The sequence below is a fragment of the Octopus sinensis genome, linkage group LG11 (assembly GCF_006345805.1).
Source record: "Octopus sinensis linkage group LG11, ASM634580v1, whole genome shotgun sequence".
Lineage (NCBI taxonomy): Eukaryota > Metazoa > Mollusca > Cephalopoda > Octopoda > Octopodidae > Octopus > Octopus sinensis.
The window spans coordinates 31,923,446-31,938,395 of record NC_043007.1 but is presented as its reverse complement, the minus strand read 5'-3'; the positions used below and the strand labels follow the sequence as shown (position 1 = coordinate 31,938,395).

At 38.2% G+C, this 14,950-nt stretch overlaps 1 protein-coding gene across 1 annotated transcript in view; it reads left to right on the top strand.

Moving 5' to 3' along the window:
• The first annotated feature begins 1,015 nt into the window (after positions 1-1,015).
• LOC115217306 (poly [ADP-ribose] polymerase 1) overlaps positions 1,016-14,950 on the top strand; it is a 46,267-nt gene continuing 32,332 nt past the window's right edge. The window contains exons 1-5 of the mRNA XM_029786956.2: positions 1,016-1,211; positions 9,967-9,987; positions 10,857-10,980; positions 12,850-12,980; positions 14,373-14,509. Coding sequence (XP_029642816.1) covers positions 1,092-1,211; positions 9,967-9,987; positions 10,857-10,980; positions 12,850-12,980; positions 14,373-14,509 — 533 coding nt within the window. The 5' untranslated portion in view covers positions 1,016-1,091. The remainder of the gene's footprint in view (positions 1,212-9,966; positions 9,988-10,856; positions 10,981-12,849; positions 12,981-14,372; positions 14,510-14,950) is intronic.

Sequence of the window (14,950 nt, the reverse complement as noted above, 5' to 3'; positions counted from 1 at the left end):
CTCCATTTCTCTAGAAATTTACATCTACACCATTGGAATCTGTGCATATATACAAAGGATTAATTCACCCTCTCTGTAATGCTAATAAGCAGGAATTGAGACCCACCTCGTTGTAATTAACAATGGATAAATTTGTCTTCTGTGAGTATATAATCCCTCATCATATCTATGGAAATTCATATGGATTAGGTCACCTTCTCTGTGATGCTATCAAAACTTTTTTAAAATTCTGTGATAAGACTGTACATCATCTTTAAAGAACTTTAATGAACTTTAGAAATCTGTTTAATTATCTACATTACTTCATGAGTATAGCCTCAAACACTAGGATGTCTAGAGAACTTACATGTATTTTAGCTGATGAGTACGGGACTCGTTTATATGCTGTAATCTTTGCAACTTTTAATAAAACCTGTCCTTGTATGAAACGATCGTACTAAAAACCTATCCATTCTTGTTGCTTCTTTCTCGCTTATATATATATATATATATATATATATTATATATATATATATATATAATATATATATATACTAGTATTATAATCTAATTTCATTCGGGTTTATTAGGGCCACATTTTAAAGATGAGGAATTTTGCCCTAGAGGCCACGCCTTTCTGTTAAGCAAACTCAAAGTTGCCATGGAAACTCCTCAGCACTTTCAACACACACCCCCACACCCACATTTTTATTAATATTTAGCAAAACTAACAGTGTGACTCAAGGTCCGAGAGTTTCGTCGATTGGCACTTATCAAAGTTTGTTAAGTGGTAACGCACACACGAAACTCTCGGCCCTGGGAGTCACTCCGTTACTACTGCTAAACATTAATAAAAAAATATAGCTACACTCATATTTTCTGTTCTAATTTTTTCCCGTTTGCATCAATCTATAAATATACTTCTTTATTTTCATATAGCCATACACGTGTGTGTGTGTGTGTGCGCGTGTGTGTGTTCATGTGTGTGTTGATGCGTGTAAAGGAGAGGGAGTGGTGGTGGTGGTGGTATTCGGGTCGGTGTGTACTCGGGGTAGAAAAGCGAACTGCGCAGCGCCTCCTGCTTCTGTCGGACAGAACTAAACGACAACAAGATGGCTGACCGGCACGACTTGCCCTACCAGGCTGAGTACGCCAAGAGCAACCGTTCCACCTGCAAAGCATGCAGAACTGGCATCAAACAAGGCAACCTGAGAATGGCAGTTATGGTTCAGGTGCGTAGCTGAGAGGGCTTCTATTTGTTTCTTCCTTCGTTTTCCGTCATCTTCAACAACAACTCGTAGCGAATCTGCGGTGCTACTAGCGAACAGTGGTCCCGGCGCGCGCTCCCGCGTACTCGCGCATCCGCGCCAGCTAGACGTGACTAGTCGATCCTTACTTTGTGTCTTTTTGTTGTTTACTTTGCTTAAAAACTCATTTACTTTGTGTTTTTGTGTTTTATTTACCTTTTTTAACGAAAACTATTTATTTTGTGTAAAAAAAAATGATTTATTTTGTATTTTATTTACTTTGCTGGGTAGTGGTTGTACGATCGACTAGTCACGACTATCTAACGCGGATGCGCGACTGCGCGTGTGCGCGCACCGGGACCACTGTTCGCTAGTAGTACGGCTGCCGGTTTTCACTGATGTCTCATTTCTATAATTTCTCCCTTGTTTTTAAAACACAAACCCGAAAAATAATATTCCTAGATATCTGTCCTTTGTATATCTCAAATCCTAAATAAAACACGATAGTATAATCCTGATAGAAACACTTTGGCTTCTTATCCAAAGTCGGTGTTGTTCTTTTTTCCTCCCATCAATTATTAAACAATAATATTATGATCCGAATGTTTTTATTATTTTCTAAGTTTAAATTTATGAGACGCAATCGACGTGAAGATAGAAAATGTTCGTTAGAATATTAATATTAGAAACTTTGACCGTTGTGGGTGTTCCTTTTTTTTCCTTTTGGTAGGGGCTGTGGGGTTTGTATTGGCTTCACCGACCCCACGTGTCTTTTTATTTGGTGGTTGACCCTCGTGTTCCATTTCAATCTCGTTGCTTCATGAGACACTAAATCGTTAATGTTTCCATTTATGCTGAAGCCTGACCAGTGCCTGCTACATGTATACATATATGTATAGATGTAGATATATAGAGATATAGATATATATAGATGTAGATATATAGATATATATAGATGTAGATATATATATATATATATATAGATGTATAGATATATATATATATAGATAGATGTATATATATATATATAGATGTAGATATATAGAGATATAGATATATATATATATATAATATATATATATATAGATGTGTAGAGATATATATATAGATGTATAGATATATATAGATAGATGTATAGATATATATAGATAGATGTATATATATATAGATAGATGTATAGATATAGATAGATGTGTATATATATATATATATATAATATTATCAATTGTTTACCCTATATATATATATATATATATAGATAGATAGATGTATATATAGATATATATATATACACACGCATAGCGAGTTATATATATATACAAACTCGTTGTCTACCTATATATATATGTGTGTGTGGGTGCAGTTATTTAGTAATCCGCCTTTTTCCATAACGATTCACTTGACTTGCTGGAAATAGCAGCCAAATTTCCACAAAACCAAATTCAATCGTTTTCGGAAGGAACATATTTCATAATGTCATTCTCGTGACACAATCCTTTAAAGAATGACTGGAATGGTCATGGCTGGAACACCGTTAATCATTGAATTTAGAGCTGTGTAAACAACAATCGACTCGTTTGAACTTTTTTGGGTTTTTTTTTTTCTTCTAATGTTTTCCCTTGGCTTGAGTAAACATTTAATTATTCATAATTGATAATAATTAAGATGTTTATAGTCTTAATTGTGTAGTTAAGTATTTATTACAATAATCGGGGAAATATATTGAGATTTAATTTGTACCGTGTTTAATTGTATTTCGAAACAGATTAAAAAGAAAGAAAGAAAACGAAAAGCAAGTTGTGTTTGACAACCATAACCTGTCAAACATTTTCCCGCCAAATAATGTTGGGGGATGTTTTTCTGTCGATCGATGACCCCCAATTAATAATTCTATTACAAACTTAATGAATTATTAAACGAGCAACATTGCTGTTTGTATTTATTGGGATAAATTTTGTGTGACCTACATATTGAAATATCTTCTTACTGTTCAAAAAATCAAAATAATGAATGAATGAATTAATATTCACAGAACATTATGAAACTTGAATATCAAATATCTTTTTATCATCATTATTATATATTCAGAAATATATATTTCATAATAATTAAATCTCCCTTAATGTAAGATTGATTTTGTTAAAAGAAAGGAGGTCAACATGACCCACACTGTTTATTGATTTTTAACCGTTTTACGTTCTATTCTTCCTTCGGATATTTTTATTTTTGGTTTGTATTTCGGTAATGTCAGATGTTAGGCATTTTTGCATCTTAAAAATATGGCTTTGTTTAAATGTAAGTTTTGTTGAGAACATTTCATCAACGTTTGCAAACCGAATATTAATTTTATTTGATCGCCATCCGCCCTCTTACTTGCCTACAACTTGTCACATATTTGTTGTTACATTGTAGTTAAAATTAGGATGTGGTTAGGCCTCTGGTAACTAAATGTAGCATTTCGTCAGACCTCTGGTAACTAAAATTAGGATTTTGTTAGGCCTCTCGGAACTAAGACTAGCATTTCGTCAAACCTCTGGTTACTAAAATTAGGATTTCACCAGAGCACTTGTTACTAAACTTAGGATTTCGTTAGGCCTCTGGTAATTAACGTTAGTATTTCGTCAAATCTCTGGTTACTAAAATTAGGATTTTAGACCTTCGGTTATTTAACGTAGAATTTCGTCAGGCCTCTTGTAACTAAAATTAGCATTTCGTTATGTCTCTTGGTAGTTAATAATCGAACATTTCGTTAGACCTATGATTAAAAGTATTCTAGTCATGTTACATCCCGAGGTATGTAGACAATGTTATGAGGTCATCGAGCTACTAAATTTTAGTACCCCAACCTGTTAAAGTTTGGGTTTAAAGGCCACAGTTATGTCGTTGTTGTGACTTCGTATAAAACGTGATTAGTTAAAGCAGTTACGAAGAATGAGCACAAGATAAAAATCTATGAAATGAAAGACAAACTGTTTTTAATAACCCTTTTACTACAGAAATTAGATCCACTCAAGGCAACGTGACTTGCAGAAAATACCAATTTTAGTTATTGGTATGTATTTAGTATCATTACTGGAATAACCATGAACTGTAATTTCGCTGTGAAAGTGTTAAAAGTCGGCTGTCTTTCCACTTTATAAGCCATTTGTGCAGACCCGTGACGCAAAACGAAGGATATTTTTAGTTTTATTCAATTTTCAATTCCGTTCACACACGTCGTTAAAGTGAAACTTAGCTTGAAGCTGTGAAAAGATGAAAACGGATGCGGAAGCAATAGACTACTATAAAAATACCACGAAAGAAAATTTCGGTTCAAAATTCTAAAGATCGTCAAAGTGAAAGCTTAAGAGTCGAGTACCGAAAAGTAACAAATGACTATTTTAAAAGAAACGAATTCAGGTGGGATACGTAGCCCTTTCCTTTTTGAGATGAAAAAAAATTAAATAAATATTGTTATATATATAGGCGCAGGAGTGGCTGTGTGGTAAGTAGATGCTTGCCAACCACATGGTTCCGGGTTCAATCCCACTGTGTGGCACTTTGGGCAAGTGTCTTCTATAGCCTCGGGTAGACGGAAACTGAAAGAAGCCCGTCGTGTATATGTATATATGTGTGTGTGTGTCTGTGTTTGTCCTCCCAACATCGCTTGACAACCGATGCTGGTGTGTTCATGTCCCCGTAACTTAGCGGTTCGGCAAAAGCGACCGATAGAATAAGTACTTGGCTTACAAAGAATAAGTCCCAGGGTCGATTTACTCGATTGAAGGTGGTGCTCCAGCATGGCCGCAGTCCAATGACTGAAACAACTAAAAGAGTAAAGAGAGAGAGTGTGTATATATATTTTTTTGGCCAAAATAAACCTGCGCACGATATATTCGTTCTCCGCTTGTTTATAATTGTTCTTTTTTTTAAAATTTTATGTCCATTGTTTTGAAATCATTGAAACATTTGTGTCTCCAGCGACTCTGACATCCATGTGTTTCCTTCATGTCACTGAAGTGGTCACATGTACGAGGAAAGACTTCCAGACAATGGACATAAGATAAAATAAGAACAATAATAAGCGAGTGAAGAACAATATACACTCTTTTACTTGTTTCAGTCATTTGGCTGTGGCCATGCTGGAGCACCACCTTTAATCGAGCAAATCGACCCCAGAGCTTATTCTTTGTAAGCCTAGTACTTATTCTATCAGTCTCTTTTGTCGAACTGTTAAATTACAGGGCGTAAACGCACCAGCATCGGTTGTCAAGCGATGTTGGGGGGACAAACGTATACATATACGACGGGCTTCTTTCAGTTTCCGCCTACCAGATCCACTCATATGGTTTTGGTCGGCCCAAGGCTATAGTAGAAGCCACTTGCCCAAGGTGTCACATAGTTGGACTGAATCCGGCAACCATGTGGTTGGTAAGCAAGCTACTTACCACACAGCCAGTCTTTATTTTAGTAAAAAAACAAGACCATCCTGAAATATAATATCTCTTTCAACACATGATTTCACATTAGGAATCCTTCAAAACAGATTCATAAACGACTTAAATAAATAAAAAAATTACAGATATTTTGTTTACAAGCATTTGCTTATATCAGATCTTCCTAAACTGGAGCCTTAAACTGATTTGATTATTTTTCACTGCAGAATTTGGGAAATTTAGCATATAATATTACCAGAAGGGAAGCTAGGAAGCAGGTTTACTTAGCCAGAGGATAAAAAAAAAGTTTGCCAATGTTCTGCTTCATGAGATCCAGAGACTTGAAGTGTTTCAAATTGCAAGACAGTTTGTGAGAGAAAATCATGATGTCATAGGAGAGAAATGTGTCCACATAGATTCTGGCTGTCTCAGCTGTAGTCTAGTGACCTGTATAGTCAATCAGGTGATACACGAAGGAGTCATACCCAAGGAGTGGTGTAATAGCACCATAGTCAACTGCTACAAAGGGGATACCATAGATAGAAATAATTACAAAGGTATCAAATTGTTGGATCAGGTGATGAAAGTCACGAGAGGGTCATAGCCCAACTAATTAGGGAGAGAGTCAGTTTAGACGAGATGCAGTTTGTGTCAAGGAGAAACACCACTAATGCTACATTTCTGGTAAGACAGCTGCACGAGAAATTCCTAGCCAAAGGTAAACCTTTGTACTTGGCTTTTGTTGACATGGAGAAAGCCTTTGACAGGGTGCTCCGATCCCTTATCTGGTGGTTAATGCAGAAACTAGGGATAAATGAGTGGTTGGTGAGAGCTGTACAAGCCATGTACAGGGATGCTGTCAGAAAGGTGAGGGTTGGCAACAAGTATAGTGAAGAATTCCAGGTAGAAGTAAGGGTTCACCAAGGATTGGTCCTCAGCCCCCTCTTATTCATCATAGTCCTCCAGGCAATAACAGAGGAATTCAAGCCAGACTGCCCCAGGAGCTCCTCTATGTTGATGACCTTGCTCTAATAGCAGAGTCACTATCAGAACTAGAGAAGTTTCAGGTGTGGAAGCAAGGTCTAGAGTTGTAGGACTTTAGAGTCATCCTAGTAAAAACCACTGCTCGATCTGTAGAAAAGGCGTCGGTAGAAACTCCATAAGCTGTACCCGGTGTAAGCTATGGACACATAAGAGCTGCAACAATACCAAAGGAAGGTTAAGTTAGAAGAGCTTTTATGTGTGGTAGATGCACACATGCAATAGACGCCAAAGTTGTACAGATAACAAATTCCATCACATGCCAGGAGGAAAAACTAGAAGTAGTTGATAGCTTCCATTACCGAGGTGACTAAGTCAGTAGTGGGGGTAGATGCTCTGAGATCGTAGTTGCTAGAATAAGAATAGCCTGGGCAAAGTTCAGAGAGCTCCTAACTCTGCTGGTAACAAAGGGTTTCTCACTCAGAATGAATGGTCGACTGTATGATGCCTGTGTGTGAACAGCCATGCTACATGGCAGTGAAACATGGACCTGTGACTGCTGAGGGCATGTGTAGGCTTGAAAGAAATGAAGCTAGTATGCCTCGCTGGATGTGTAAAGTCAGTGTGCATACACGACAGAGCGCAAGTGCCCTGAGAGAAAAGTTGGACATAAGAAGCATCAGATGTGGTGTACGGCACTGATATGTTCATGTGTTACATATGGATAAGGGCAGCTGTGTGAAGAAGTGTCACACCCTAACAGTGGAGGGAACCTATGAGATGAGGTGGTGAAGCATGACCTTCAAACATTGGGCCTTACAGAGGCTATGACAAGTGACTGAGAAGACCTGGCAAACCAAGTGAGCTCGTAGCTGTGGCCGATGCCAGTGTTACATAACTGGCCCCTTTAAAAATACCCTTCAATCATCGGGCAATGTGCTGTGCTTGTGAAGACCTATCGAACCAAGTGAAACCATAGTCATGGCCAGTGTCAGCGCTGCCTGACTGGCACCCATACTGGTGGCACTTACAAGGTACTGTTTGAGCATGGTCGATGCCAGAGCCGCCCGACTGGCTCCCATGCTGGTGGCACGTAAAAACCACCCACTACACTCTTGGAATGGTGGGCATTAGGAAGGGCATCCAGCTGTAGAAACTGCCAAATCAGATTGGAGCCTGGTGCAGCCTCCTGGCTTGCCAGTCCTCAGTTAAACACAACGATGATGATGAATGTGGCATTAGAGTGCCACTGTGACGAATATTAATTGCAACCATGTGGTTTCAGGTTCAATCCCACTGGGCAACACCTTGGGCATCTTCTATTGTTCTGGGCCGACCAATGTCTTGTGAGTGAATTAGGTTGACAGAAACTGCGTGGATGTGTGTGTGTGTGTGTAAGCCTTTGTGCTTGTCCCCCACTCCCACCACATTGACATTTGGTGTTTGGTTGTTTACATTCGCTTAGCATTGCAGTTTCACAAAGGGGACTTAAAATATATGTACCGAAGTTGATTTGTTTTTTCATTAAACAAATCAAAGCTCTGGGTGCTCCAGCATGGCTGTAGTCCAAGTTCCAGTACACGTTATGATTAACATTCTTCTTTAAAGGAACATCAGGTGACATTACCTCGAGGCCAGGCTATTTGCAATATAATGTTAGTTCAAAAGGCAGGCAGAGCTCTTAAAATGTGAAAGCTATAATCAGTGGAAATGAAAATAAATTGTTCAAATTCTTATCTAACTCTGAATAGTGAATCTCATTCTCTGTGGTGTGGATTGTTTCTCTGAACAATTTAACTTTTTTGTTGCCATATTTCTCTTGAAATATACTGCTTTCGGTGAGTCTAAAAAATAATGGAAAATTTGTCATTTATAAACTGGTATTTGGAACCTGTGTCATCTCTTGTGAAAGGTAGGAGAGTCCAGTTTGCTGGACATTGTTGTAGGGCTGAAAACGAGATAATTTCTCCTCTTCTCCTCTGGAAGCCATCTACTCGCAATACCAGAGGGTGCACACTCTCCTACCCTGATGTAATCTCCAGGGATACAGGCATCCAGCAATAGGATCTCCATAATGCCATGATGGACCATGAAGTCTGGCGTAGCATGGTAAATTCCATTGTCTCGACCACGGTCGAACAATGATGATGATGATTTGGAATATAAATGAACATGACATTTTGATGGTAAATTTTAATTTAAATGCTTTTAAAACAAGAAATCTATGTCATAGGACCAGGGACAGTTTCAGGTGGGTTGATATCAAAAGAGTTAAAGCACAAGGTTTGTATTAAAGAACTTGGGTAGTCTCAGGTTGGTTGGTTGGTTGGTAGCAAGTGTTAAAATGAGCAAATTGGATAGAAATGTGTTCTGAAGTAAGACACTCTGCAATGATGAACAGACTAATGGGTTTATGAAGAGGGATATGTCTTCCATATGGAATTAAACCAGTTAATACTATGGTTGGTGATTAGTGCCAATGTCTGAAGTTTTCAATCTTGTTCACTTCCTGGAGCACTAGAAATAATAAAAAAAAATATAATTGTAAGAAGTTTGCTTCGCAACCACATGGTTCCGGGTTCAGTCCTACTGTGTGGCACCTTGGGCAAGTGTCTTCTATAGCCTTGGGCCAACCAACGCTTTGTGAGTAGATTTGTTAGATGGAAACTAAAAGAAGCCCATTTGATGTCCTTAAAAAAATTCCTCACATTGATGAAAATGACAATGCATAAATTTAATTATAATTACTATGGTTATAATTTTTTTCTTACATATTCGTATTGTCCTTTGAAACAAACATATGTATTGAATTCTATTTTGTACTAAATCTAATTTTGATTCAACATCTTTTTCTCCTCCAATTTTCTGTAATTATTTGTGGTTTATTTGTACATATAACGATACTTTTCAACTATATATATATATATATATGTATTTGTGTGTCTGTGTTTGTCCCCCTACCATTGCTTGACAATTGATGTTGGTGTGTTTACGTCCCCGAAACCTAGCAGTTTGGCAAAAGAAACCAATAGAATAAGTACTAAAGCTTACAAAGAATAACTCCTGGTGTTGATCTGTTTGACTAAAGGTGGTGCTCCAGCATGGCCACAGTCAAATAACTGAAACAAGTAAAAGAGTAAGAGTCGCATTCTTTACATTTGACGGATATTTGTCCTCATCTTGTTTGTTGTTAACGTTTCGGCTGATATACCCTCCAGCCTTCATCAGGTGTCTTGGGGAAATTTGAACCTGGGTTCTCATTCCTAAGGTATTTTTCAATGTTGTTGTTATTACTATTATTATTATTCAGGTCTTTGACAATATCACTTTTTTTCTCTTTTCAGTCACCTGTATTTGATGGAAAGGTAAGTTAATATTTTTATTTGTCAATATGTATTTTCATAAGGCGGCGAGTTAGCAGAAACATTAGTATCCCAGGCAAAATGTTTAGCGGTATTTCGTCTGTCTTTACGTTCTGAGTTCAAATTCCACTGAGGTCGACTTTGCCTTTCATCCTTTTGGGGATCGATAAATTAAGTACCAGTTATGCACTGGGGTTGATATAATCGACTTAATCCGTTTGTCCTCTCTGTGTTTAGCCCCTTGTGGGTAGTAAAGAAATAGGTATTTCTTCTGTCTTTATGTTCTGAGTTCAAATTCCGCCGAGGTTGACTTTGCCTTTCATCCTTTTGGGGTTGATAAAATTAAGTACCAGTTACATATTGGGGTCAATCTAATCGACTGGCTCATCCCTAAAAATTTTGGACCTTGTGCCTAGAGTAGAAAAGAATATGTATTTTCATGAAAAAAACTTCGTTTTCCTCAACAGAATTTTAATTTTTTTATAATTCGTTGCAAATTCAGTAGAAAGATAAATATATATAGTTATGAAGGCTTGGATGTGTGGGTGACTGGTTAAGTTGTTCACTTTGGTATCACGTGGTTGTGATTAGGAGTTGGGTTCCAGTGCATGGAAAATAGATGTTAAACGATGATGACATATGCTGAGTAGAAGTGTGTGGCTTAGTTGTTAAGGTTTTAGACTCATGATCATAAGATTGTGGTTTCAATTCCTGGACTGAGCAACACGTTGAGCAGAGTAGAGTAGAGTGAAGGACAGGTTGATACTAAAAGGTCAAAGTAATTTTTCACTTGAAAAAAAAAAAAAAAGAATTAAAGTTTCCAATTTGAATTTTAGTTTTGAAACAAATGTTCTTTATATTGGTTTCTGTAGGTGCCAAACTGGTTCCATTTTGCCTGCTTCTGGAAGAGATCCCGTGTTTCTAACCATCAAGAAATACACAACTTTGACTCGTTACGTTGGGAAGACCAAAAGAATATCAAAGACAAAATAGCAGGTACGAATAGTAAATTGTAATCTCTGTTTCTCTCCTCCTCTCTTTTTCACTTTTTTTTATGTGTAAGTGTATATTTCTGCATGTATGTGTCTGTCTGTCTGTCTTCTGCGCCAAAAGGTGCTGTTGCCAAAACAGACTGAATGTCCAATCTTCCATACCAAATTTTCAGCATCCAAACAGCTGTACCCTATCATCTCATTTTGTTGTTATTGGGCCCTTATTGTTCTCATCCCCAGTAAAAGGAGATAAATTTTATTTATATTTAAAATATCCATTCCTCTGACAACGGAGCTCCAGTTTGCTTTCTTTGGGCAACAATAGGATAATGTGTCCCCTGTTCTTAACTCTCTTAGGTAACAAGGATCCCTCCCCTGCAATGATATCAGAGGTGGTTGAAGATAAGAAAAATTAAAACCTAGAAAAAATGTGCCACATGAAATGCACTCGTGCTGGTGCCACGTAAATAGTGCTCATGTTGGTGCTGTGTAAGAGCACTCAGTACACTCTGTAAAGTGGTTGGCATAAGGAAGGGCATCCAGCCGTAGAAACCATTGCAAAATAGACATGAGGCCTGGGCAGCTGCCAGACCATCCAATTCATGCCAGCATGGAAAAGGACATTAAATGATGATGATATTCTTTTCAACTCTGGGCACAAGGCCTGAAATTTTTTGGGAGGAGGAGCAGTCGATTAGATCGACCCCATTACACATCTGGTACTTAATTTATCAATCCCCGAAAGGATGAAAGGCAAAGTCAACCTCAGTGGAATTTGAACTCCGAACATAAAGACAGGTGAAATACCTATTTCTTTACTACCCAACAAGGGGCTAAACACAGAGGGGACAAACAAATGGATTGTCCATTATATCGACCCCAGTGCGTAACTGGTACTTAATTTATTGACCCCGAAAGGGTGAAAGGCAAAGTCGACCTCAGCAGAATTTGAACTCAGAACTTAGCGACAGACGAAATACTGCTAAGCATTTTGCCTGGCATGCTAACGATTCTGCCAGCTTGCTGCCTTTAAATGATGATGATGATGAGATTGAATGCCTAATGATTTCATACTATTTTGTTAATATCTAACTCAATAACACAGACATGTGTTTGTTTTTTGAAGGGTAAAGTATAAGAAAAAAAAGGTGTGTGACCTGGTAGTCAGGGTGTTGCACTCGTGGTCACAAGATTGTGGTTTCAGTTTCTGAACCGGGCAGTGCAGTGTGTTGCTGAGCTAAACATTTCATTTCCCATCGCTTCAGTACATTCAGCTGTAAATGGCCAACCCTATGATTGACCAGCATCCCATTCGCTGGGAATGTGGGGACCGTAGTCACCTATATGGCATGCTAGATGGGTTACTGGCCCTTTGAGTCCTTGGTTTCGGGGTAGCAAAGTCCAGATCTTTTTTTTTCTTTTTACTTGCTTCAGTCATTTTAACTGTGGCCATGCTGGAACACCGCCTTTAGTCGAGCAAATCGACCCCAGGAGTTATTCTTTGTAAGCCTAGTACTTATTCTATCAGTCTCTTTTGCCGTACTGCTAGGTTACGGGGATGTAAACACATCAGCATTGGTTGTCAAGCAATGTTGTGGGAACCCACAAACACACACAAATATATATATATATATATATATACATATATACGATGGGCTTCTTTCAGCCTCCGTCTACCAAATCCACTCACAAGGCTTTGGTCGGCCCGAGGCTATAGTAGAAGACACTTGCCCAAGGTGCCACGCAGTGGGACTGAACCCGGAACCATGTGGTTGGCAAGCAAGCTACTTACCACACAGCCACTCCTACGCCTAGATGTTGATTATAAGTATAAAATAATGTCTTCTTGCTAATTTCTTTCTCTTTCTTGCAGGTGGGAGTGGTGGAATTAACGAGAAAAGTGCTGCGGCTGGTGGCTCCGGACCTGCTGTTAGTGATTTCAAAGCCGAGTATGCAAAATCAAACCGGAGCAAGTGTCGAGGCTGTGAAGAGAAAATCGATAAAGTAAATAATTTGGTTTACATTGAAAAAATAAAGTCTTTGGGATAAATGTTTGGTATTTTTGAACAGCAGAATCAAATACTGCTTGCATCAAAAGGGATGGCTGTATCGATCCATGACATTGCTCTTCCTCCCCCTCCAGAACATTGTTTCTCGTAGGAGCAGATGTAGCTGACAAGACTGATATGAGATGGGCAAATCCTTTGGCAGGAGGGCACTCAAAGTGACCTTAACCCTTTCGTTACCAACCCGGCAGAAACCATCTCTGACTCTGTAGTACAAACGTCTTGTTTTCATAAGTTTTGAATTAAAATCTTCCACCAAACCTTAGTCACAATTTATGTTCCTAACAATAGCTTAATGATAACTAAGTTAGTTTACTAAATTCTTTGTTGTATTTAAAGTAATTAAAAGAAACACAGAGCATCTCAAAATAAATACAGTAATGAAAGGGTTAACCCCTTAGTGTTCAGATTATTCTGTCAAATGTGATGTTTGTTTATTTAAAATGGTTTGAATTAATCCTGCATTATCTTGTAGTATAGAGATTTCAGTGATGTGATTTTTTTAGTTTTAGAATGACATTGTAGGGCTGAGGTGAGAGGCGAGATCTGGTCAGTTTCAATATGAAACAAGTTAAATATTTTGGCCGGTTTGAATGCTAAAGGGTTTAACAACATCCACAGAGGGTTGATGACCACGTCTCCTCTCTTCATGCAGTCTGCTGCGTTTGGTTTCAAAGCACTCTACTTCAACATCACACACGGACCCCCTATGCATTCCGATTAACGTCCAGGGGCTCTAAATGTTTGAGAGGGACACCACCTAAAATGAGAGACTGCTTGAGATGATCGCGATAAAGTTTTCCATGAGGCCTATTTTCAGTCTTGATCTTACTGAAGAGGGCCATCTTTGTGCACCAGTTACCCGGCATCCAAATCACATGGCCAGCCCTGCTATGATTCTGTTAATCCATCACCATTATGGAATAACATCTCAGAGCAGGTGTGAGAGCTTAGCTCTGGTTAGTTGCAACATAAAACTGGTAGAATATTTGGACTGGGTACGGCTAGTTTAAATGATAAAGGTTTAAGCCACTCTAACTCTGCCCATCCCAGTTTATTTTCAGCTAATGCATCTGTAACTATATTAGCTAATGTGTCCTTCCTTCCTTTTTGGTTTTTAAAATAAAATGTAGTTTGAGGAAACCATAGCTACTATTTCTAGCAGGTCATGTGACCACATCAATGCTTTCTCTTATTGACTCTGTTTCATATTTTTAGTTGTGTGTTCAAGTTTTTTTTTTCTTTTTCTTTTGTAAGTTAAAATCTCTGCAGTCACCTGTTGCAAACAAATTGAATTATCCTCTTTTGCGTTAATTTATGGTTCTTGTAGGATGCTTTACGCTTATCAAAGAAAGATTTTACGAGTGAAAGGGCAAAGATGTATGGCCCACAAGACACCTGGTACCATGTTGACTGTTTTGTTAAAAACCGTGATGAACTGGAATTTGCAGACAAGAGTGTTGATGAGTGAGTATTAATCATAAAGTCATTAATGGTTTCAAATTTTGATATTAGGCGAGCAAATTTGAGAGGAGGGGGTAAGACGACTACATCGGTCATAGAGTTCAGCTGGAGTTTATTTTATTGCCTGCAAAAGAATGAAAGGCAAAGTCGCCCTCAGAGGAATTTGAACTCAGAATGTAAAGAACTGGAAGACCTGCTGCTTGGCATTTTGTTTGCCATGCTAATGATTCTGCCAGCTTGCCACTTTAATAATAATGATAATAATCCTTTCTACTATAGGCTTAGAATTTTTGAGGAGGGAGATAATTTATCAACCCCAAGAGGATGAAAAGCAAAATTGACTTTGGTGGAATTTGAACTCGAGATGTAAAGAGCTGGAAGATATGCTTCCATGCGTTTTGTCTGATGTGCTAACAATTCTGCCAACTTCCCACCTTATATCAA